This window comes from Anoplopoma fimbria, chromosome 22, assembly GCF_027596085.1.
Source record: "Anoplopoma fimbria isolate UVic2021 breed Golden Eagle Sablefish chromosome 22, Afim_UVic_2022, whole genome shotgun sequence".
In the NCBI taxonomy this organism is placed as follows: domain Eukaryota; kingdom Metazoa; phylum Chordata; class Actinopteri; order Perciformes; family Anoplopomatidae; genus Anoplopoma; species Anoplopoma fimbria.
In genome coordinates this window covers 5477441-5500248 of record NC_072470.1, presented here as the reverse complement: position 1 = coordinate 5500248, position 22808 = coordinate 5477441, and the positions used below count along the sequence as shown (strand labels likewise).

The 22808-nt window shown below is 44.0% G+C and overlaps 2 protein-coding genes across 2 annotated transcripts in view; one reads left to right on the top strand and one right to left on the bottom strand.

The window, feature by feature from the left end:
• Positions 1 to 19289, top strand: part of LOC129112017 (protein unc-80 homolog) — a 39578-nt gene extending 20289 nt beyond the window's left edge. Inside the window, 40 exon segments of the mRNA XM_054624189.1 lie at positions 34 to 211; positions 319 to 528; positions 678 to 775; positions 884 to 1087; positions 1164 to 1271; positions 1389 to 1527; positions 1864 to 2045; positions 2256 to 2387; positions 4360 to 4546; positions 4683 to 4814; positions 4935 to 5078; positions 5199 to 5299; positions 5457 to 5543; positions 5727 to 5910; positions 6086 to 6180; positions 6388 to 6477; positions 6639 to 6740; positions 6868 to 7048; positions 7133 to 7398; positions 7579 to 7713; positions 7815 to 7953; positions 8082 to 8178; positions 8292 to 8462; positions 8566 to 8658; positions 8739 to 8993; positions 9424 to 9624; positions 11206 to 11329; positions 11418 to 11543; positions 11642 to 11765; positions 11900 to 12106; positions 12187 to 12371; positions 12492 to 12657; positions 12766 to 12945; positions 13028 to 13175; positions 13709 to 13765; positions 14746 to 14827; positions 15374 to 15479; positions 16173 to 16378; positions 16716 to 16796; positions 16829 to 19289. Coding sequence (XP_054480164.1) covers positions 34 to 211; positions 319 to 528; positions 678 to 775; positions 884 to 1087; positions 1164 to 1271; positions 1389 to 1527; positions 1864 to 2045; positions 2256 to 2387; positions 4360 to 4546; positions 4683 to 4814; positions 4935 to 5078; positions 5199 to 5299; positions 5457 to 5543; positions 5727 to 5910; positions 6086 to 6180; positions 6388 to 6477; positions 6639 to 6740; positions 6868 to 7048; positions 7133 to 7398; positions 7579 to 7713; positions 7815 to 7953; positions 8082 to 8178; positions 8292 to 8462; positions 8566 to 8658; positions 8739 to 8993; positions 9424 to 9624; positions 11206 to 11329; positions 11418 to 11543; positions 11642 to 11765; positions 11900 to 12106; positions 12187 to 12371; positions 12492 to 12657; positions 12766 to 12945; positions 13028 to 13175; positions 13709 to 13765; positions 14746 to 14827; positions 15374 to 15479; positions 16173 to 16378; positions 16716 to 16796; positions 16829 to 17203 — 6078 coding nt within the window. The 3' untranslated portion in view covers positions 17204 to 19289.
• Positions 19290 to 20055: 766 nt separating this feature from the next.
• Positions 20056 to 21042, bottom strand: LOC129111561 (trace amine-associated receptor 13c-like). Its single transcript, XM_054623553.1, has one exon. It carries the CDS (start codon positions 21040 to 21042, stop codon positions 20056 to 20058), a length of 987 nt encoding a protein of 328 aa, XP_054479528.1.
• Positions 21043 to 22808: the final 1766 nt, after the last annotated feature.

Here is a 22808-nt window from a genome sequence, read left to right as displayed (position 1 = left end):
AATGTGTCATTCCTGCTCACACGTTGTCTGTAGGATCTGGACAGCTGCCGCCTGCGCCTGGACCCGGATCTCGGCCGCCAGCGCTACGAGAGGAAGATCAGCTTTGCAGGCATCCTTGACGACGAGGACGGACACGATTCGCTCAACAGCAGCAGCCATACGCTGAAGTCTGACACCACCTGTGATGACAAGAAGCAACAGGAAGTTCAAGGTGAGATCAGGTGTCGTACAGACTAGGCCATTCGGGTTTATTAATGCTCTGTCTGCTTACCATCGAAAATAATTTAGATAATCTCGCCCCACTTCCCTCACCTCCAGCACCAATACGAAAGATTCGCATCGGAGGCTCCCGGCTGCTTCAGATCAAAGGGGCTCGCAGTTTCCGCATTAAGAAAGGTGGCTCTCTGTCCTCCATACGCCGGGCCGGGAGCCTCAAGAGCACCAAGATGCCCCGTCAGGACTCCGAGTCAGAGAACGATGAAGGGCTGCTATCACAAACACACAGCAGGGATACTGTAACTGACATAGGTGAGACACGGACAAAACAAGTCTGGATGACATTAATCTTTAGTTTCATTCACCTTTGCCATTTGTAATTTAAATATTTATATTGCTATCCTATAAGAGATACAATTGTATGATTTTAAAAATGTTCATGTGCTTGTTTCCTGTTGCAGGCAGTCCCTTCAGCACCAGTGAACCCAGCATAGAACCAGAGGGTCAGGGCTCTGGAGGAGCAGAGGACAACTACCATAGCAACATGTCCTGGCTCCATGTATGGTCCTTTAATATGTGCATGAGTGCATATGGTGTGTTCCTTCCTACATACACACTGACTTCCCCTCTCCTCCCCTCTCCTCTCCTCTCTTCTCTCATGGCACAGATCATGATCCTGCTGTGCAACCAGCAGAGTTTCATCTGTACCCATGTAGACTTCTGCCACCCACGCTGCTACCAGCACCACAGCCGCTCCTGTGCCCGTCTGGTCCGCGCCATCAAGCTTGTGTACGGTGAGACGGTGGACAGCCTGAGAGAGGACAGCGCCTCCTCTGGTTTTATTGGGGCACGTGCCAAGAAGAGTAAAGAGGTAGGTTTTACAAACTGCCTGTCCTGTTTTTAAATTTCTGTTCTGTGATGGTTAATGAACATTTCTGGGCCTTCAGTGTTCAGACAAGTCTTGCCTGAGGACCCCGTCTATGAAGAGAAGACCCAATGACCCCAACACAGAGGGGAAGAAGGATACCGGCATGCTCAAATACATCCGCAACCAGGTGAACTATTTTTTTACTTATTCAGAAGACGAAATGACAAGAATATTACCAAATACACTATCTATAACCAAACTGCTGTTAATCAGATGTTCTTTGTTATTGGTTTGTGATTCTCAGGTGATGAGCCTGTCACCAGCTCCTCTCTCACTGCTGATCAAGGCAGCTCACATCCTGACCGACGACATGTATGGAGACATCCAGCCTGCAGCCTGGGAGCTCTTGCTCAGTGTGGATGAACATATGGCAGCTGCTGCTGGTGAGTCGGCCATCAGGCTGGGAATCAGTGATCTGTTGTGTATTAAGTGTATTAATGTTCATGATTTTAGATTGTGAAAGCATACATGAAGTACTTCATTTCATTAGGTTTAGGTCAGCTTTGTTCTCTTTAATAATGTACCTCTCTTCATCCCCTTTCCACCTTTCTTTGACCTCCTTTCCTTTGGCTTCAACCTTTTTTTTCCTTTCCTCTTTCCTGCCCTTTCCGTCTCTACCTCTTTTTCTTGTCCTCTCTCTTGACCTCTTCACTCCCTTTTTTTTTAATTCATTCCTCTCCTCATTCCTCCCCCCTCCACCCTCTCTGAATCCCCTCCAGCTGCCATGTTCCTCCTGTGTGCGGTAAAGGTCCCCGACGCGGTGACCGAAATGATGATGGCGGAGTTCCAGCACCAGGAGGCCTGCCAGCGCATCAACTCCGTCCTGAAGTTTTACACACTGTGGCGTTTTCGCTACCAGGTGTGGCCTCGCATGGAGGAAGGAGCCCAGCAGATCTTTAAGGTACACATGATAATGGTGTCTTGTTGATATTCATCCCCCAAAGTGATATTTGTCCACTTCAAAAGGTTGTCCAGAAAGGTCAATAATTGTTTTTTAATCTCAATGCTAGCACAGTTTTGCTGATAAAGGGCTAAATAATTAATTTAGAACAAACCGTCTCAAAAGACTAAGCTACTTTGACCTAATTTGTACTATATTTATCTGTTTCAGATCCCTCCACCCAGCATCAACTTCACTCTGCCATCTCCTATACTGGGCATGCCCTGTGTCCCCATATTTGACCCTCCCTGGGTGCCCCAGAACACAGGCAGCGTCCAGGACCCGATCAATGAAGACCAGTCTGTAAGTCTGAGCCCTTGATCAAGTGGGTTGTCTGATATGCATTTATTTACAGAGAAATTGCGTTAAAAATGTTTTCTTTGGCAGTAGTAGTGTTAATCACATTTAATATGTAGTGGATTCGTTTGAGGTAAATCATACTGATTTTGAAATGCACCTGTGAATGTGACATCACAAACAAACTGACCTAGTTACGTTGCTTTATATTCAATGTAAATAAAGGGTCTGTTCACCCAAAACACGTTTTCTCACTTCCCTATAGTGCCATCTAGCCATGCAGATTTCTTTAATTTGATTTGTCCAGATTTTGAGATATCCAAATTATCCGTTTTTGTTTTTATGGATTTAATCAATTGCTGTGCAATTTTTGTACAGACATCCATGGTTTCCAGAAGATGAACCCTACTGACTTTTTGCTCTATTGAAACCATAAGGTTGACATTTGCAATTTTAAATAAAATGTCTCCTCAACTATTGCATAGTTAAAAAGTTTGACCACATGATGGTTCAATTTATACTTCGTTTTATGGTCAAATCCCTGAAAAACAAATTACTTTCTCATCAGCCTTCACATAGCCATTTGCATGACTGTGGACTTTTAAACTGATTTAAATTCTGTGTACAACACTAATTAGATTCAAACCAGCTCCATTGTATTGGGGTGGAGGCAAACATATCACAGACGGATATCGCAAAAAGTTGTCAAACTAAATCAAAACTATCAGCTGGTTAGATACAACTAAGAGTAAGTGAGAAATGTTTTTTTCTTTTCACAATTTAGGTGAACTGACCCTTAAAATCCCATAGCCTGTAAAGTCAGTTTTTATGGATTGAGTCCTGCTTATCCCGACAACGTACCAAAAGCAGCTACAATGCACTTTAGACCGCTTTAATACATTTGTTATTGCTGCAAGTGTAATGTGAACAACTGCACCAAGAAATCTGCTAGTTCAAGAACAATATATGTAATACATGTTGAAGGCCATTTAAAGTAGAAAAACAGATTTCTTGGTGTTTCCTTTTTTACTTTCTTGTGTTTTTTTGTTAAAAAGCATGGATATCAAAATATGTTTATAGATTTTGATGACGACCTGCGAGCACCTGTTCTATAATTTATCTATCGACTGTCTTTGTTTTTAGTACTCTACATTAATTCAGTCAGTCCATGCCATAGTAAGTTGGTATTTCTGTCCGGATGTTTGTGCTGATGCATCTTGTTACCTCAGATCATTACTGACAGAAAGGGAAAAATTTTCTCCATTGAGTGTGTTTAGCCCATTGGGAGCTGTAGGATTTCATCATGGATCAGAAGCGGGGGCAGTTTCATAGGTCATTTCAGATAGTTGCATCTTGATCAGTGATACACACCACACTCAAAACGTTTTCTAGCTCTTGCTCTGATTGTAAGAAAAGAAAATAACAGCATGCATCAGACATTCAGACATTTTGTGTGTGTCGTGCTGTTGATGCATGGTCATTGGATGAGAATGACTTTGCTGTGTATGTTTTCCATATCATGCGTTCAGCCTATTTGGATATGTATGTGTACGAGCACTCGTGCGAATGCTGTGAGGCATTTACTGTACACAAGATGTACACAAGATACAGTAAATTCTCCAAATTCTAGTCTGAATACATTTATTTGTGTCACAATTTGCGTGATTGAAATCCTCTATTCAATATTCAACAGTGTTCTTCATGATGCTCGGGATAGCATTAGAGCATGAGATCAATGTGCTGGAGGAGAGTTACTGTATTAATGTGTTGTCCGGTCATTTTACATTACCAAATGCTCCTCAGATGTAACAGTGAGCCTAGAATAGCTGTGCACACACGTTCCTGAAAGAGTTAAACTGTCAAAATTTGTATTTATTTGTGCACTCCCTCATTCTGAACCTTCCGTATGTCTGCACCCGCTGTTCTACCTCTGTGCCGTGTTGATCCAACGCCACCCTCCATGCCACCCTTTTTTCAGAAATCCTTCTCAGCCCGGGCGGTGTCGCGCTCCCACCAGCGAGCCGAGCACATCCTGAAGAACCTGCAGCAGGAGGAGGAGAAGCGGCGTCTGGGGCGTGAGGCCAGCATCATCACGGCCATCCCCGTGGCTCAGGAGGCCTGCTACGAGCCCACGTGCAGCCCCCCGCCTGAGCAGGAGGAAGAAGGTGGGGCCACCAGTGACACAAGCATATATAACAAAGAAATACAAAAGTTTGATGGGTATTGGTAGGCTGCTGTGCCCTTATAGCATGTTATTCCTCCTGTATCTGTTCCGGTCATGTCGGGCGTTGATCCCGCCAGCAGAAGAAGTGGTGAACCTGGCATCACGCCGTCTGTCTGTCAGTCCATCCTGCACCTCCAGTAACTCCCACAGGAACTACTCCTTCCGTCGCGGCTCTGTGTGGTCCGTCCGCTCATTGGCCAGTGCTGAAGGTATGAAAACAAAAGAAATCCCTAAGAACTTTTATAAAACCGTTATTGTTTGCTCGTTAATAATAAAAGAAAACTTCTCTTCCCACTGAGATGTTTTTTTTTGGTTCTTTTCTTTACCAGATGAAGAGAACACAACAGAACACACTCCTACCCACCACATGTTACAGCCACCCCAAGCCGTCTTCCCAGCATGCATCTGTGCTGCAGTCCTACCGATAGTGCACCTGATGGAGGATGGGGAGGTCCGAGAGGATGGTGTGGCTGGTAGGTGTCATTGTCTTTAGATCTGATGTTGAAATAGAAAATGGAGAGAAAGTGCGGTACTCATCTCCCAAAAATATTACTGTTCATGGTCACCAAATATTCCCTTTGCTGTTTCTTCAGTGAGTGCTGTTGCCCAACAAATCCTGTGGAACTGCCTGATTGAAGATCCGGCCCTGGTTCTCCGCCACTTTCTGGAAAAACTAACAGTGAGCAATAGACAGGTAGGTGAACATCTAAAGAAGAAACAAAGCCTCAGATATGATACATCAGAACCTGAAAGGGCCAGTTACTGTATGTCAATAGGGATAAGTGCACAAGCTAAAGGCTTAAAATGGGAAAGGTGAAATGTGACATGACTTGTATCCTTTGTCATGTCAGGATGAGCTGATGTACATGCTGAGGAAGCTCCTGCTCAACATTGGAGATCTGCCGGCCCAGACCTCTCACATCCTCTTCAACTACCTGGTGAAGCAACAGATAATACCTTACCTTTTCTTTGTTTTTTTTTATGGGGGGTACCCTGGGCACGGGGTACATCCGGGCGGGTCTCCGCATCTCCGTGGGGCTGGGGCGGGTCTGCCGGTGTCACAAAACTCTATAAACTCTCAGTTAATCATCAATTCTCCAAATTGAATCTCCCCCTGCTAGGTGGGACTGATCATGTATTTTGTGCGGACTCCGTGTGAGTGGGGAATGGACGCCATCTCGGCCACGTTGACCTTCCTGTGGGAGGTGGTCGGCTATGTGGAGGGGCTCTTCTTCAAGGACCTCAAGCAGACCATGAAGAAGGAGCAGTGTGAGGTCAAGCTGCTGGTCACTGCCTCCATGCCAGGTGAACCTATTGATACTTTGATTCATTTTACATCCCATTAAGACTCCAGGTCTCATTTACAATGGAGACTTAGCTGAGACTGATGACCTAAAGAACCTTCAAATTTGATTTAAACAGGATGACGTCAATAACATGTCAGTATATTTGAATGGTTTCTCGTGCATTGTGGATGCAGGAACCAAAACACTGGTGGTGCACGGGCAGAACGAATGTGATATTCCAACACAGCTTCCAGTCCATGAAGACACCCAGTTTGAAGCCCTACTCAAGGTAAGGTACCCTTAAGTTAAAGTAGCAGTGCAGCAATGTAAAAAAACAGCTACATTTTCAGCTAAATGTACTTAAAGTTTCAAAAGTAGAATAATTTGTTCTTCACAAAAATTAGCCCTGTATGTGTAAGCACTAGTTTGATGTTTAGCTATGCATTGTAATTTATAAGCTTTTTATTGTAAAAACTATTTTCTCCCCTCAAAACAGGAGTGCCTGGAATTCTTCAACATTCCCGAGGCCAGATCTGCACACTACTTCCTCATGGACAAACGATGGAACCTCATCCATTATAGCAAGGTACTGTAGATACATTAGGTCAGAGAAGATGTATATTACTATGAGAACCAAGGTCATTCTTGATACACAAAGGAGGAACTTGGCGGACTTGTTTTTTTGAGGCAATATTTGAACATTTTCTGTGTACGTTCCAATACAATATTGCTGTTTACCTCCTCCAGACATATGTAAGAGACATCTACCCATTCCGGAGATCAGTCTCTCCACAGCTCAACCTGGTCCACATGCTGCCTGAGAAAGGACAGGAGCTAATCCAGAAACAGGTATGGAAGATTTAAAATTTGACACTTAAGACACCGTAAAGAAATAGTCAACAGAATGGTAACAGGGTAAAAACATGGTGTATTAAGTGTCTACTTTTTTCCTTTTCCATCTCTGTTCTTCTTCTAGGTGTTTTCCCGTAAACTAGAGGAAGTTGGTCGGGTCCTCTTCCTCATCTCCCTCACACAAAACATGCCAGCTGTGCACAAGCAATCCCACGTGTCCCTGCTGCAGGAAGACCTCCTCCGCCTGCCATCCTTCCCACGCACCGCCATCGACGCAGAGTTCTCGCTGGTCAATGAGCCACAAGGTGAGACCGATTCACACTGTATTTGAATAAAAATCATTCCAGTTTATATACTTGCCACCATCTCCTCCTCCCCACCTCTCCCAGGTAAGGAGCTGTTCGGGTTGGACACCCTCCACAAAGTGCTCTGGATCAAGCTGCTGGAGGAAATGTTTCTGGGCATGCCCAGTGAGTACCCGTGGGGCGACGAGATGATGCTGTTCCTCAACGTCTTCAACGGGGCTCTGCTGCTGCACCCGGAGGACAGCGCCCTCCTCAGGCAGTACACAGCCACCGCCATCAACACTGCCGTTCACTTCAACCACCTTTTCTCCCTGAGCGGTTACCAGTGGATCCTGCCAACCATGCTGCAGGTACGGATACAAGTGTCCTGCAGAAATTGATATTGATTAAAAAAAGAAAAAGAGATTGCACACCCAAAAGCAAACAAAACAACAAAAAAAAAATGCAATTACATTCCTTCAACTGGCCTCATTTCACACCATTTTATCATACCTTCCTTACAATGTGTCCTCTCTGTATTGTTATGACAGGTCTATGCTGACTATGAGAGCGACCCTTTACTGAGGCAGGGCATCGAGTTCTGCTGCCGGCAGTTCTACATCCTCCACCGCAAACCCTTCATCATGCAGCTGTTTGCCAGTGTGGCTCCGCTGCTGGAATTCACCGTAAGACTGCTGAGTGTACACACATATTCAAATCAATGGGATAGTTAATACACACATAGCTTTTGTTTTTTTAATGTCTCTTTCTTCATATGCGATTCCAGACCAGCACTAGTACTGGTCTTTCTAAAGGAGTGTCAGCTCAGTGTCTGTTTGACCTGCTGGTCTCTCTGGAGGGTGAGACCCGGGACGCCCTGGATGCGCTGGAGCTTGTTAAAGCTGAAAAACCTCTACGCTCTCTCGGTAAACTGTCACATTTATTTAAATGAATCCTTCATCATTTCTGGAAAACTCCTGCTAATACCTTTTTGTATTTGTGTTTGAGTTTATACAAACATAAACAAATAGAGAGCTGTACTTTTTTGTTGCAGATTTTTGTTATGGTAATGAGGACTTGGCCTTTTCCATCAGCGAGGCCATCAAGCTGTGTGTCACCGTGGTAGCCTACGCCCCTGAATCCTTCAGGAGGTATGGAAACATATCGAAGAGGCGTCAATGATTCATCCTCTCTTCTTGCATCTCCTTCTTTTCCATAGCAGTTGGTTTTTTTGTCCTCTAATGGTCTGCATGCATCTCTCCAGTCTCCAGATGCTGATGGTGCTGGAGGCGTTGGTCCCCTGCCACCTCCAGAAGCTGAAGAGCAACACGATTACAATGGAGTCGGCCTCGGCTGCCAGGGATGAGATTGCAGCCATCGCTGCTCTGGCCACATCCCTGCAGGCCCTCCTCTACAGCTCAGAGACCCTCACAAGGTCTGACTCTCCCCCAGGAATCAACAAAACAAGTCTGTTTTATTTGTGCATAAGGATCTGATGTCCTTTTATCTGCTTACAATCCACATAACTTTTCCCACAGGCCCATGACAGCCCCCCAGATGTCCCGCTGTGATCAGGGCCATAAAGGAGGCACTACAGCTAACCACGCCATGTCAGGAGGGGTCAACACCAGGTCAGGACTATAACTTTGAATAACTCACCTTGTGACAGTCCCAGGATAGATGGCTAGAGTGCAGTTCTAGAGTCAGACAGACAAGACTAATGTCCCGTTTGTATGCATGTGTCCAGAGACAACCTCCACCTGTTGGAGGAGGGCCAGGGCATGCCGAGGGAGGAGCTGGATGAGCGCAACGCCAGGGAGGAGTTCCGCCGGCCCCGCGAGTCGCTGTTAAACATCTGCACCGAGTTTTACAAACATTGCGGGCCGCGACTAAAAATCCTGCAGAACGTCGCCGGTGAGCCGAGGGTCACGGCCCTGGAGCTGCTGGACATCAAGTCCCACATGAGGTGATGAGGTTTACTCGCAAATTACTCTAGATTTCTTGATAAAAGTTTGTAAGTTGATTGTTCTTCTCCTTCAAGTTGGTCAATTGAGGGAAGAAGTGTGACTCATTAATGAAGATTTTACAATGAAACAGGTCCTGATGTGTGAATAGAATAGTACTACATAAGAATTGTTTTATATTCCTTTTCCTTAATGCAATTTTACTGGATTAAGTAACATTTTCAAACGTAGTGAGTCAAAATAGCAACAGTAGAATTGAATAACAAATGTAGGAATGGTGCTTCTGGTACTCTCAACCTTTAAAGCATTTTATTAGATCTAATTTTACAGATTCTTGGATATATCTGACAAAAGGTTATTTATTCTGTTGTTGTTTGGACTATAGTCCAATTAGGTAACACTGAAGTGTATCTGTGTGTTCCTTTTTCCCAGGCTGGCGGAGATCGCCCACGCCCTGCTGAAGCTGGCGCCCTACGACACCCTGACCATGGAGAGCCGAGGGCTGCGGCGCTACATCATGGAGATGCTGCCCATCACCGACTGGTCGTCCGAGGCCGTCCGCCCCGCCCTCATCCTGATCCTCAAGAGGCTGGACCGCATGTTCAACAAAATACACAAGATGCCTACGCTCAGGTGCGCTCGCCCACAGGCATTATGCACCAGGTCTGTTGAATACAATCCCTCTTCTATCTCTGTCTCCCTGTGGATGTATCGTGCTGTGCCGGTGCCGTGGTGTGTACAGTAGATAGACGGCTTCTTGGCACTGTCCTCTGTAACGCTGCCTTCGTGGTTGCTGTACCGTAAGTGCTGCTGTGGCGTGTGATCTTGTGGGCGTGCGTGCGCGAGAGGAGTTAAATGCATTACTGGGTGCCTGAGTAAGTGTGTACCAGGAATGGACAACAGGAAGTGTCCCCTCTAAGCCAGAGTCCAGCCTTATGTCATGAAAGATGATGCAGATTTGAATTTCAGAAAAACAGTGGCAGATGTGACTGTTTGTCTGCATGCAGATGTTGTTTCGTTTTAATCTGTCTACCTCACCATGTGGAAATAATTAGGATCATTGTTCTAGGTGGTATGTAACACATAAATAAACAACAATATCATTTTACATTATCACTCATTCAGAGATGTTGAAAGTCATACTACATACTTACGTTCTTTTAATGCTTGCTTTACCAAATGTCATTGTTGCAATGTATAGCAACAAGATAAGATAAGATGAGATAAGATAATCCTTTATTAGTCCCGCAGCGGGGAAGTTTACAGGACTTACAGCAGCGTAGAGTAAAGTGCAAACAAAAGACATAGTAAAAAAAACAAGTATTATAAATAAGCAAATAAGCAATAAAAAACAGTAATTAAAAATAAATTTTGTCAAAGATGAAATATTGATTGATTGAAATGGCACTGATGCAACATGTTCCTTACAATAATATCCAATCTAGTGTAATATTGAACCATTAATAATAATAGTAAAAATAAATATTTGTATTGCATATTACATACATAAAAGCAACTCAAATTGCAAAGAAAAAAACCCATTTATTTTTATTCAAACAATGGAAATAAAATTTACATTTAAACAAATCAACTAAAAATGTAATAAATGATCCTATTCAATAAGATTCACTAAAAGTAAGAAAGGCTATCAGACTAAATGGGTATTCCACAGGTCTATAGCTGCTTCTCAATACAAACTTTTTATATTTTTAATGCTGTAATATTTTGTAGAATACAGAAGGTGAGTTACAATACATAAAAGTTTACCACAAATACAGCCTCATTTTTATCAAAATCAAAGAAACACCTGCACACCTGCGTCCTCTTCCATGAAATGAGCCTGAGCGCCGCTGGCTCAGAGGGACCGCTGGTCACAGATGTGTGCTTCACACCAGGATCTGTTGCTGCAGTGTTCAGCTGGCTATGTTTGTGAGCTTTGCACTATTTGTTGTCAGTATGGTCTTTACCACAGTCATTAAGGTGATGATATATGGAGGGAAATGTGAACAGAGTGGTAAGTGTTTTATGTTAAAGTTCTTTTTCTCTGCTTTTACATTTAATATCATGCCACATTCATAGCAAAAGAAGAGAACCTCTTGAATTCATGCAACGTGACACGTATGTGGCATTTTAACTTTACTGTATTTTTAAATTCATGAAAAATTTGCTTCTATTTGGGTGCGGGGTGGTGTTGTATGGGTGGGTGTTCTCCAGGAGACAGGTGGAGTGGGAGGCAGCCAGCAACCTGATCGAGGGGATCTGCCTGACACTGCAGCGACAGCCAATCATCTCCTTCCTGCCACACCTTCGCTCGTTGATCAACGTCTGTGTCAACCTGGTATGGAAACACACAGGCGACCAATACCTGCACAAATCATTCAGTATAACGGTTGGAGTTTTTGCAATACCTTGGTGTGCGTTGTCAGGTGATGGGTGTGGTCGGTCCCTCCAGCGTGGCAGATGGGCTTCCTCTCCTCCACCTCAGCCCCTACCTCTCCCCTCCGCTGCCCTTCAGCACAGCAGTGGTGCGACTGGTTGCCCTGCAGATCCAGGTAGCCGTCCGTTTAACCTATCTGGCTCTTCATTGGACATCCATTCATCAGCAGCACTAATTGTCCATTTTTTTATCATTTTTTGTTTTCCATCCTAGGCCTTGAAGGAGGACTTTCCTCTCAGCCATGTGATCTCACCTTTCACCAATCAGGAGAGGCGAGAGGGGATGCTGCTCAACCTGCTCATTCCCTTTGTGCTCACTGTGGGCTCTGGAAGCAAAGGTAAAAGCTCACAGGCCTTATTTGTTGTATGGGACAGCTCTTTGGTATGCAACTCAGTGTTGACAACATAACTACACATAAATCAAATTGTACAAATGTCTTGAATCTAATGTCCGTCTGTTTCCCCCTTGCAGATAGCCCCCACCTGGAGCAGCCCGAGATCTTCCTGCTCCTCCAGACGGTCATCAATATCCTCCTGCCTCCCCGAATCATCTCCACCTCCCGCACCAAGAACTTCATGCTGGACGCTTCCCCGGCTCACTGCTCCACCCCGGGCGACACGGGGAAGGATCTGCGCAGAGAGGGATTAGCAGAGTCCACCAGCCAGGCTGCGTATCTGGGTATGAATGAAAAGTGACGGCATTTTATAGCTTGTTTTGGTCCCTTCTCATCCTCTTCCCTCCTTCCGTCCCTCTGTCAGCTCTGAAGGTGGTGTTGGTTTGCTTTGAGCGCTCGTTGGGAAACCAATGGTACCGGCTAAGCCTGCAGGTGAAAGAGATGGCTCTGAGAAAAGTGGGCGGCTTGGCCTTCTGGGACTTCATTGACTTCATCGTCCGCACCCGTATTCCTATCTTTGTCCTGCTGAGACCCTTCATACAGTGCAAGGTAAAGAACCAGTGAACTCCTTTCAGTTTATTTGTTCATTCACTTTGACTGTGCATGCACTTTTGTACAATTTGCCTCTTCGTCTTCCTCACTGGTCCACGCATGCTCATGTTCACCTAGTTGTTGACGCAGCCTGCCGACTCCCAGGAGGAGATTACAGCACGTCACCACATCGCTGACCAGCTGGAGCGACGATTCATCCCGCGACCTCTCTGCAAGAGCTCCCTGTTTGCAGAGTTCAACAATGAACTCAAGATCCTCAAGGAGGCTGTGCACAGCGGCTCCGGTCAGACACTGAAGCAAAAACTGCCATTTGTTGAATTTTAAAAGTTGTGGAAATCTGTACATATATTTTTATATCTTAACTTGTGTTCGACCTGCCCCCACCCAACAGCTTACCAGGGCAAGACGTCCATCAGCACCGTGGGCACCTCTACGTCAGCATATCGCCTCAGTTTGGCCACGATGTCGCGCTCCAACACGGGCACCGGCACAGTTTGGGAGCAGGACAGCCAACCGTCGCGCCAACCCTCCCAGGACACGCTCAGCCGCACGGACGAGGACGATGAAGAGAGTCAGAAAACATTCTCATTTCTTTCACATGACGTTCGTAGAAATTTGAACTGAACTCACCGCATCCACCCTTCTCCCTCCAGACGACTCCATGAGTATTCCCAGCGTGGTGAGCGAGCACGAAGCCTTTTTACCTCGGATGATAGCACAGCGCCGTTTCTCCAGCCACGCCACCGGCTCAGCGGCCTCGCAGCCCGAGGTCCCCCGCACCACCATGCTGCCCAGCCACAGGTACACGCACACCAATACACACTGAAACACACAAGTACAAACAAGCACAATGTTTAACTTTTGTAGTGTAGTTTCTGTTAAAAGACGGGAAGAGTTTTGGGTATGATCACAACTGAATGAAGTTTTAGTTCCAGTTTTAGTTTGGTTATAAAAGCAAGCATAGTGTATAAAAAATAAAAGATCCAACACTCTGTTAGGTTCAAATTAACTAATTTATGCTTTCACAATTGCCTTCAACAAACACTTATGTACAATTCAGATCTTGGCCTATTTATGTATTATTTAGAATTAATATTTTGAAATCAATCAACCAGTCATATCCCACAACCTCAGCCATTTTTCTGTGTATATCTCTGTTGATCTACAATGTTTTTGTTCAACAATCTCAGAACTAAGACTATCTTGGTAAGACTGTTGTTCTCAGAGCTCTGGCTTCCCACCCCGCTGTCTGGGCTCAGGGACTCGGGTGGTAACGGATCTCGAACTACACTCCCTAAACTCCCCCTCTTCCCCTCCGCCCTCCCTTTTTACAGTGAACCCAATGTGCTAGATGAGTCCCAGGGCCTTCTGCAGGAGGGTAACCTCTCTAGGTACAGTGGCCCTCTCTCTGTGTCTGTCCCATTGGTGCGTTCTTGCATCTGTCCGCCAGTGGGAGGGGCACCGCCTCGGGACGGCCCCCTCTATTGGCCGCCTCGCCGTTGATCACTCATCCACATCCAATCAAATCGCCTCGGCCCACCACACCTCCCCTCACCCACCACTTACCTGTCTCTATCTCTGTCTGTGTGGGTCCAGTGTGCCTTGTCTCTGTCCCCCCCCCTCCCCTTCCTCTTGAGCTCCACACTGACCCTCATCTTCTCAGCTCATCTGCTGCGCTATCTTAACCAGGCAGTTACCCCCCTAAAAAAAGCAACTATAGAGGGCCCCCTCAGCCCCGGGTCCAGGGAGCTCTGCCTCTGTTTCACCTCTTCTAGCTGTGGGTCTCTACAGTTGATGTGCCATCACTAAAGTCAGCCTCTCTCCCATTGGTGCCATGGTGTTTCATACTGTTTACGTGTCTATCAGGCTTCGCACTGATCAAATTGGGCGTCCTTCTCTGGATACCAATCTGTAGGGGCAAGAGGGAACTGGGGTGGCAACCATTACATAAGGACACTTTTGTTTTCTTTGTCCACTTTTGTCCAATAATGCTTTTGAGAACTTCAAATCTGATCGAGCCCTATTACAATTTGATTTAACAGTGTCACACTTTAAGAAAGGGGGGAATCTTTTTTAAAGTATGAGCGTTGCTACTCCAGCCCCTACTACCCCTTGTTGTGTTTTCAGTGTATGAATCATTGCAGCATAGTTATTATCTGCACTGTGATTGGGTGTCTTGTAACTTATTGTGTGTGTGGTGTAGTGCGTGAATAGATAGAATAGCAGTAACATCTTATAGTGGTCAAAGATGTGGTTAGTAAACGAGCCCAGCTCGGGATTGCGTGGCTTTTTTGGTCTCTTCATGTTGATGCATTTCTGTGTCTTTTGTACATGTGTGTGTGTGTGTGTGTGTGTGTGTGTGTGATTGTAGGGTTGCCAGTGTGCAGAGTGAACCGGGCCAGCAGAACCTTCTGATCCAGCCTCCTTTAGGAAGAAAAAGAGGCCTCAGACAGGTGTGGAAATTAACTTTATCCCTCATTTTTAATGAAATTATGCAAAATACATGGGCAGTGCTGAAGAAGTGATTTTTATTCAAAAAAGGGGTAGGGGGAAACTGGATATATGATTGATTGAAATATGATTTAGCACTTTATAGGAAAGCACTACACCTCCAACTGAAACAGCAATAAAATATTGAGTTAAAAAATCGAAATATCCCTCATTGTGTTCTAATGAAAAATGTAAAATCTAAATAACTGGAATATATATGATATGTAAGTACAGATCGAATCAAGATGTTACATGAAACTGGTGCAGTTTTATACATAGTGGGGGGAAACATCTCATAAATTGCTCTTCTAAGGAAACAAGTTATCATTAATAAATTGAATAAATAAGAGTTTTGATTTTGGTTAACTTGTCATTGTCCTTGCTTTATCAACGAATAGACAAGTGCATAAATGTATACTTATTGTATGAAGCACATTTTAAAAAAAAAAAAACATTTGTCATATTGCCTGAACTCTGAAAGATTCTAATTCTAAAGTCTCATCCTGCAGCTGCGTCGCCCCCTGCTGTCCATTCCAAAGAATGAACCACGAGGTCGATCTGGAGCGAGGCTTTCCACAACCCGCAGGAGCATCCAGCCCAAGAACAAACCTCTGGGTAACAGCACATGTGCCTGTGTGTGTGTGTGTGTGTGTGTGTGTGTGTGTGTGTGTGTGTGTGTGTGTGTGTGTGTGTGTGTGTGTGTGTGTGTGTGTGTGTGTGTGTGTTAGTGCTGCTGACTGAATGGTAGGATATGTTTGTCGTAGAATCTTTGAAGATAATGAGTGAGTCACTGAAAAACTAAAAGCCAGACTTTCCCTGCACTTCAGATCAACACACAACAAGCCAAATCTAGACTGTTGAATAGTGTTAAAACAGAATCATCCCATTAAAATGTGATGTTTAATGTCTGTGTGCTGACTTGAACTGGCCCATCCTCCCCATCCACGACCTCCGTCTTTGTTCCAATGCTGTTTGTTGTACCAACTGTCCCCAGACTGACTCTTCTCACTCTGTTCTGTCTCATGCCTTATGTTTCGAAATAAAGAAACTTTATTGGACTGTGAAGGTGAGACACAACCCTTAACCCTTCTTCTCCACCCTGCAACGGCCCGCCCCTTTTTTTATCTGCAACCTCACCCGATAGGGCGCTCTGCATGTCTGTCTTGCATCCCCTCCCAGTCCCTGCCTCCCCTTCCTGTTCCATCCCTGCCTCCACTCTTTTTTTGGTGGTGCTGATGTGTTAGCGAGTCGCTAGCTGGCGCTGCTGTCTCTTGTTTTGACAACGTGCGCATGCATGTGTTCCCACAGCGCATGGAGACCAAAAGAGGTCAGTGACCTTTACAGAGAATCAAGGCCAGCCGGGGGCCAGCAAACCCCCGACTCCCGGCACTACGGACCCTCCAGCTGAGGGCAGGAAGGCCAGTCCTGCCTTTTCAAAGTCCCCGACACTGGAAGTGCCCTCTGTCTCCTCGTCCACGGTGACTGCCGACCTGCACAGTCCTGCTAAGACACAGGTAGGACCAGCAGAGAGAAGACTGGAGCCGGGGTGGATGTTGAAACATCCATCTTGGCAAATTCTCATTACCTGCTGAAAACCATTCATCCATACGTTTATTGCAACTGTTGTCCTCATATGGAGACCTGAAGAGGTCAATATAAAAAAATATAAAAGACCATAATTAAATAAATAATTGTTTGGATGAGGAATACTTTTTGTGAAAAGCTAGGATCATAATTATTATAAATGTTTTATTATCTTTACTGCAGGTACTTTTTATTTCCAAATGTGTTAAATCCAAAGTCCACTTAAATTTAAGACCTTGTTACAGGAACAAAGTGTTCTCTCTCCAGGTTCCTAACATCATAAGCAGCAAGGAGAAGCGAGAGCAGTGGGGCCTCCGCAGCAGCCTCTCCCCTCCCCCTCCATCTCCCGCCCCTCCACCCCAACACCCCCATCCCGAACCTGCTCCCCGCTGACCCTCACCCGTACATGCTCCCCTCTCCCTTTGTCCCGCACCTCCTCTCCTCTCCCTCCGCCGCTCCCGGTGCTCGGCACGGCGCCGGCCCCCGGCCCACCGCCCGCTCCGCCTCTGCCGTCGGCGCCCCTCCTGCCTCCACCACCGCCAGCCCCGCCCAGGATCAGAGAGAGCCCCGGGGACGCGGACACGACTGCCCTCCTGCCACGCAGCGACACCCTGCTGCAGCTCAGCGAGGATGAAGGCACAGAGAACCCCCTCCTCACCCCGCTGCTGTCCCATCCCTCACCCCGCCGGTCGCCCCGTCGGCGGCCCCTGCCCCTCTCCCCCGTCGACCTGGACCTGGACGAGTCCCACGTTTGAGAGGGCTGACAGGCGTACTGTGTTTTTCTATCTGTAGCCAAATGCCATACAAATACCTGCAGGGTACGGATAACAGGGAGGCTGTGCTGCAAACATTTCACAAACAAAAAGTAAAGTGTGATTTTATTGACTGATTGATTGAAAAATACGTAGTTTGAAAGGAAAAGAATGTACAGAGAAGTGAGGCTTCTTCTGTTTCCACACTGAGCCCCGGCCTCAAGTGTGTCTATAAGCCACCGACTTGTTTTCTATCTCGTCTGTAGCCCCGAATCGTGAAAGACATTTTTGTTTTTCCCCTGAAACTAAACTGCTGTCTCCTCAGTTGTTTAGTTTTGACAAAAGTGTTCCCATTTACAAAAACATTCCCATTCCCTCCTCTCTCTGTGGGGCTCTTATTTAATCTTTAAAGTGTTGAATATCAACATCATCGTCCTTTGTCTGTTCTTATGGCTACATACCCTGAGGGTTGAATGTATATTCTAGCAGCAATCTACCTTACTGCTTGTCTCCTTCATCATAGCAACGTGAAATCATGCTTTATTTTTAAGTCGACCTATCCTGAGATAAAAGGTTAATTTTTTTAAATTCAATTTTAGATGAATTATAAAAGATCAGAAATGTCAAAGAATCGATATTTAACAAATGAATACTTGTTATGCTGCAGATTTGAATGTCTATATTGCGGAGATCTATATCAAATTGAAAAAAGGAGACGTTGTATCTTGTACAAAGTGTTACAAAGGCTATAAAGGAAGGCAATGCAGAACTTGTATAGACAGTATATCTATAAGAGCCATTCTAAAGCGGGGGGTGAAATGAGGGCCTTTATATTAAATGAAGCAAGTGATATATAGTAATTATACAATACAGTATATGTATTTTAAACATTGTATGTGATAATATGGAAGAAATTAGAAATGTTTCTTCACTGTCCTGGTAATTGAGAAAAGTCCTGTTGTTTCAGCTCTCATTCTAATCATAATGTCAAACATATGCCCCAATAACTCTGTTTCTACAGTGTGTAATGTGCTGCTCAGTGTCTCAGCAGAAGATTTTATTTGTGACCAAAGACGGTATTTTATCAGCTTAAAATATAAATTCTGTAAAAACACGTTTAAAAAACGTATCCTGATGTTTCAGAGCTGGTCATGTTTGTTTTCTTGTGTCTGTGTTGCTGTCTTACGCTCATCAAAGCGAGGCAGCGAGACTTCTTATATTGCAACCGTGATGCAGTGGACAGCTGTTACATCGTTGCTTATTCCATGCCTTAACAGAGAAATATTAACACGACTGTCTGTTTAACCGCGTTTATTGTGTCTGCTAAAAAAAACCTCGTACCTCCTAAATGTCCACTTTTACAGAGATCACATAGTTTGTGGACATGTTGTGGCAAAAAGATCTCGATATCCAATAATATCTCAATATATTTATTTTAAACACATTTTTGTATGTAAAACATATTTTACTGCTTTATCCCTTTCATCAATAGTAAGAATGATGATGTTAAATCACATAATACAGGATTAATATGTGCCATAAGTCACATAAACGCACAGTGTGTTGTTATTGGCTGCTTCTCTCTGTTATATGTCAGTGCCGTATTTAACATGCTTTCTTTTGTGTGAAAATATTGTCATTCGGGTACATAGAGATTTTCTTATGCAGTGGGGATAGAGTGGAAATATTGCAGCCTCTATGGAGGTGTCTTAATGCAGTTTATTCAACAAATATTCAAAGTGTATTCTTAATAAAAGCACACATTACTCCCCTGTTTCTACCTTATTTAAGACCCAAAATGTTTGACGTTACCACAAAGGAAATGCAGTGAGTAAAATGTTTCTGTTATGAGTTCTTGTCTTGTCCTCTGTATTCATATCAACCTAAGAATCTGTTTTAAATGTTTGCACAATGTAAAACATATCTATCTCAAATCCATAAAAACACACTGTACCACACATTTCAAGGTTTTAAGTCTTTAAAGCAGTACGAAGACTTGACTTGAGTTCCCTTTAAATGTTATGTGTCTGTCAAACTATGTCTTCTTTGTGCAAAGCTAGAATAAAGTATATCAGAATATTTCTGGAATATCTAAATAAATGGATATTGTTTACAATGGTTTTCAGCTGTATGTTCATTTCTAACTGTGGAGAAGTCAGTAACAGTATTAAAAATTACATTACATCATTACAAATCCTGTTAATGATGTCACACTTTATGATTATTTCCCATGTTGTTGCAATGAATGACCCCCCCTTAATGGAAGACGCCATAAAGCTCAGGTTCACCATGTGACCCGATGACGTATCAAAGATGGCCGACAGACACCTGAGAGGTGACTTCCACGCTTTTCGACTGTTTGTGAACCTGCTTAATAAAAAGCAATGAAGGAACCAGAGAGACTGAGACTCAGGCCAACGTTACATGTGAGTTATCACGTCAGTCAAGGGCTTAAAGGCCATTACATTTGTGTTTGTATGTGTCTGTGTTTTATATGTTTGAACAAATGTCTCAATAAAGATATTGGAAAAACACGTGTTGCAGCGTCCATTGCTTAGTTAGTTACTTTGGCTGGTTGGGACAAATAAACAAACTAATCTAACTGCTAGATGTCAAATTAAAATTAAACATTATTTTTTAGAAGGAACATTGCCTTTTGTATTGGTTTGGTTATGTGTTTTTAAACTGTTATTGTCAGATGTAAGGTTAACCTTAATCACGCCACCTGTGGATGAGCAGAGTGGTGCAGTGTGTCACAGAAGATGAATGTCTGCAGCTGAAACACACATATACAGGTGATGCAGACAGGATGCTTCATTAAAACTGAAATGTCACTAAACACAGATATATTTAGTCTACAGGATCCTGTTCTCCTTGGAGTGAGGATGCAGTATTTTCAGTGTGATGATGAGTTTGATAGCTTTTCTAAACCAGGGGTAGAACAGAGCATAAATCAGAGGGTTGAAACAGGAGTTCAACAGCATGATCCAAGACAACACTGCAAAGTATGACAAGCTGTTTGAGGTTTCCTCGCCTGCTATAGAGGGATAGTAATACGGGCAGAAGCACATTAGAAACACAGCTATCACAATCCCAAGAGTCCTGGCTGCCTTCGTCTCTGATCTTTTAGCGGTTGGAGCTAACCTAACAGTCACAGCAGCAGTCTGCAACCCAATGACACGCATGTGGGAAATGGCAACAACAAACACCCTCATATAGAGAACAACCATGACAGTACAGGGCCCAACAAATGTGACAAAGAGGTCAACAACTCCTGCGATGTGGCTGATGACCACCACACACTCCCCACGGCAGGAGCTGAACCTGTCCGGCTGCCCTAAGTGTCCCCTCAGAATACAACCGTTGTAGAGAAGAGAACAGGCCCAACATAAACAGATTGATGTTTTAACTCTGCTCAGGGTGATCTTAGAGGCGTAGAGCATTGGGTCACAGATGGCCACATAACGGTCTATGGATATGAGCACCATGTTGCCCACGGAGGCAGAGAGCAGACAGTAAGAAACATAAGGAGTCAGAGCACACATCAGCTCTCCCAGCAGCCAGCACGTCTCCATGTAGCGCAGGCCTTCGACAGGCATCACCAGCAGCCCCACCACCAGGTCGGACACGGCCAGAGACAGGAGCAGGGAGTTGGTCCGGGTGTGGAGCTGCCGGAAGTGGGAGATGGAGATGATGACGAGCAGGTTGAGGGTCACGGTGAGCAGAGAGACGGAGGCCAGCAGGGTGTAGAGCAGAGCAGTCTCAGAGCGGGGTTTAGGCAGCCGCCTGCAGGAGGAGTTGAGGTTGGGGAAGCAGAGCAGAGGACCCTCGGTGATGTCCATCAGGGAGGAGGGAAATGGATAAAGTCTCTACCAGACGTACATTTATCCTCCTAATCTCCCTCCCACTTTTCCAGTCAAAGAAATGATGCAACTTCTGTCCCTCATCGTAAGCTTTAACGTCATTAACCCCCTCTCTACTTTATCTTTTCACACTTATCTTTAGTTTTTTCCCCTCACACATTGTGTGTCCATCTACCACTTTCAGATAAGACCAACTTTATAAAGTTTTACCAGCGACATCCTGACCAAAATAAGTTACTGAGAATTCAACAGAACCCTTTATTACTAGCTACTTGGTCCTAGTTGTCAATTAAAGGTCCCATATTGAATAAAAAGTGAGATATTATGTATTTTTTAAATGTATTATAAAGCAGCACTAATTGCTATCTAAAAACTGTGAAAGTCTTGAAACGCTTCACAAATTGTTCCCTTAAACAAGCTTTTAGGTTTATGCCCACCTGACACAATTTCCTGAAAATCTGTGTTTCAAGAGTGCAAAGACTTCCACATGTACTTGTGATAACCCTTAGTAAATATTCTTGTTGAACTCCTATGCATTGCTTTTTTAAATATGTTGAATAACTTCTTTTTAACATCTAGACCCCCTCACATGATGTCCAGATGAGAGGCCACAGAAGGAGCCAAACTCGGCTTCATCATCCATCATGATGTCACGGAGGGCCGAGCTCTACATCTCTTTGAAGGCACAGGACCATCAAACCACCATGTTCTACCACATCTGGGATCAAAAGGTCATGTCAAACACAGAACTCAAAACTTTTTGAGACATGAACAGTGACTTGTTTACTTGTTTACCTGTTTTCACATCTACCATTTGTTTTTTTAACACCTCAGATTGGCCTGGTGCCTCGGTGGTTTAGAGGTGTCTCTTTAAAGAGTCATCTTAAAGGAGGTGAGCTCTAATGAGGAGCCTCTCAGACATTAATCGCTACTTGTTTTGCTGGTGGTTGAGAAGCTATAATTGGATCTCAGAGGTATTACTCCCTGTGTCGATGTACATAGTGGCCTTAGACTTTACATCATACATTAGCCCTACGGTAATTAGGTAATCAAGGTGACCAATACTGTGAAATGGAAGAAAAACATCTTGGCACACTTTTGATTTACCCATAAAAATAATGCCACATACAATTAGTTGAATTTTGACCCTGTTTTATAGATTAGAGTTTTTTAATTAATTCCTTGAAATTGTATTATAAAGACACATTTGTTGTACAAATACTCAAAACTTGAGGCAACAAATCTGGGGAAAATGAGGCCATTAAGATACTATGTCATATTTAAGGAATCTTGTCTTACAGTTGAATCTCTTCATTATGTCATGTACTTTTAACTTCATTCTAGAGAAGAGAATGGGAACGCCTGGAACAAACATTTGGTAATTATCAAGTATATTATTATTATTAGTTTTGGTAGTTGTTGAAGTGGTAGCAGTCAAATTATAATTATTGTTCTAGTAGTAGTTCTTGTTAGTGTTGTAGTAGTAGTCCTGAAAAAAGTTGTAAAAGTTATAGTTACTTATAAAAAAATCACAATATGTCATAAAAATAAGTTATTTAAAAGTTATAGTATGTCAAAAAAAATGTATGTATGTAAGTATGTCGAAGAAAAGTGAAAATAGTCATAGTATAGTATGTCGAAATAAGTGGGAAAGTCATGTGGAAAAAAGTCAGTATAGTATGTGGAAAAAAATCTGACAAAATAGTCATAGTATAGTATGTCTAAAAAAGTGGGAAAGTCATGTG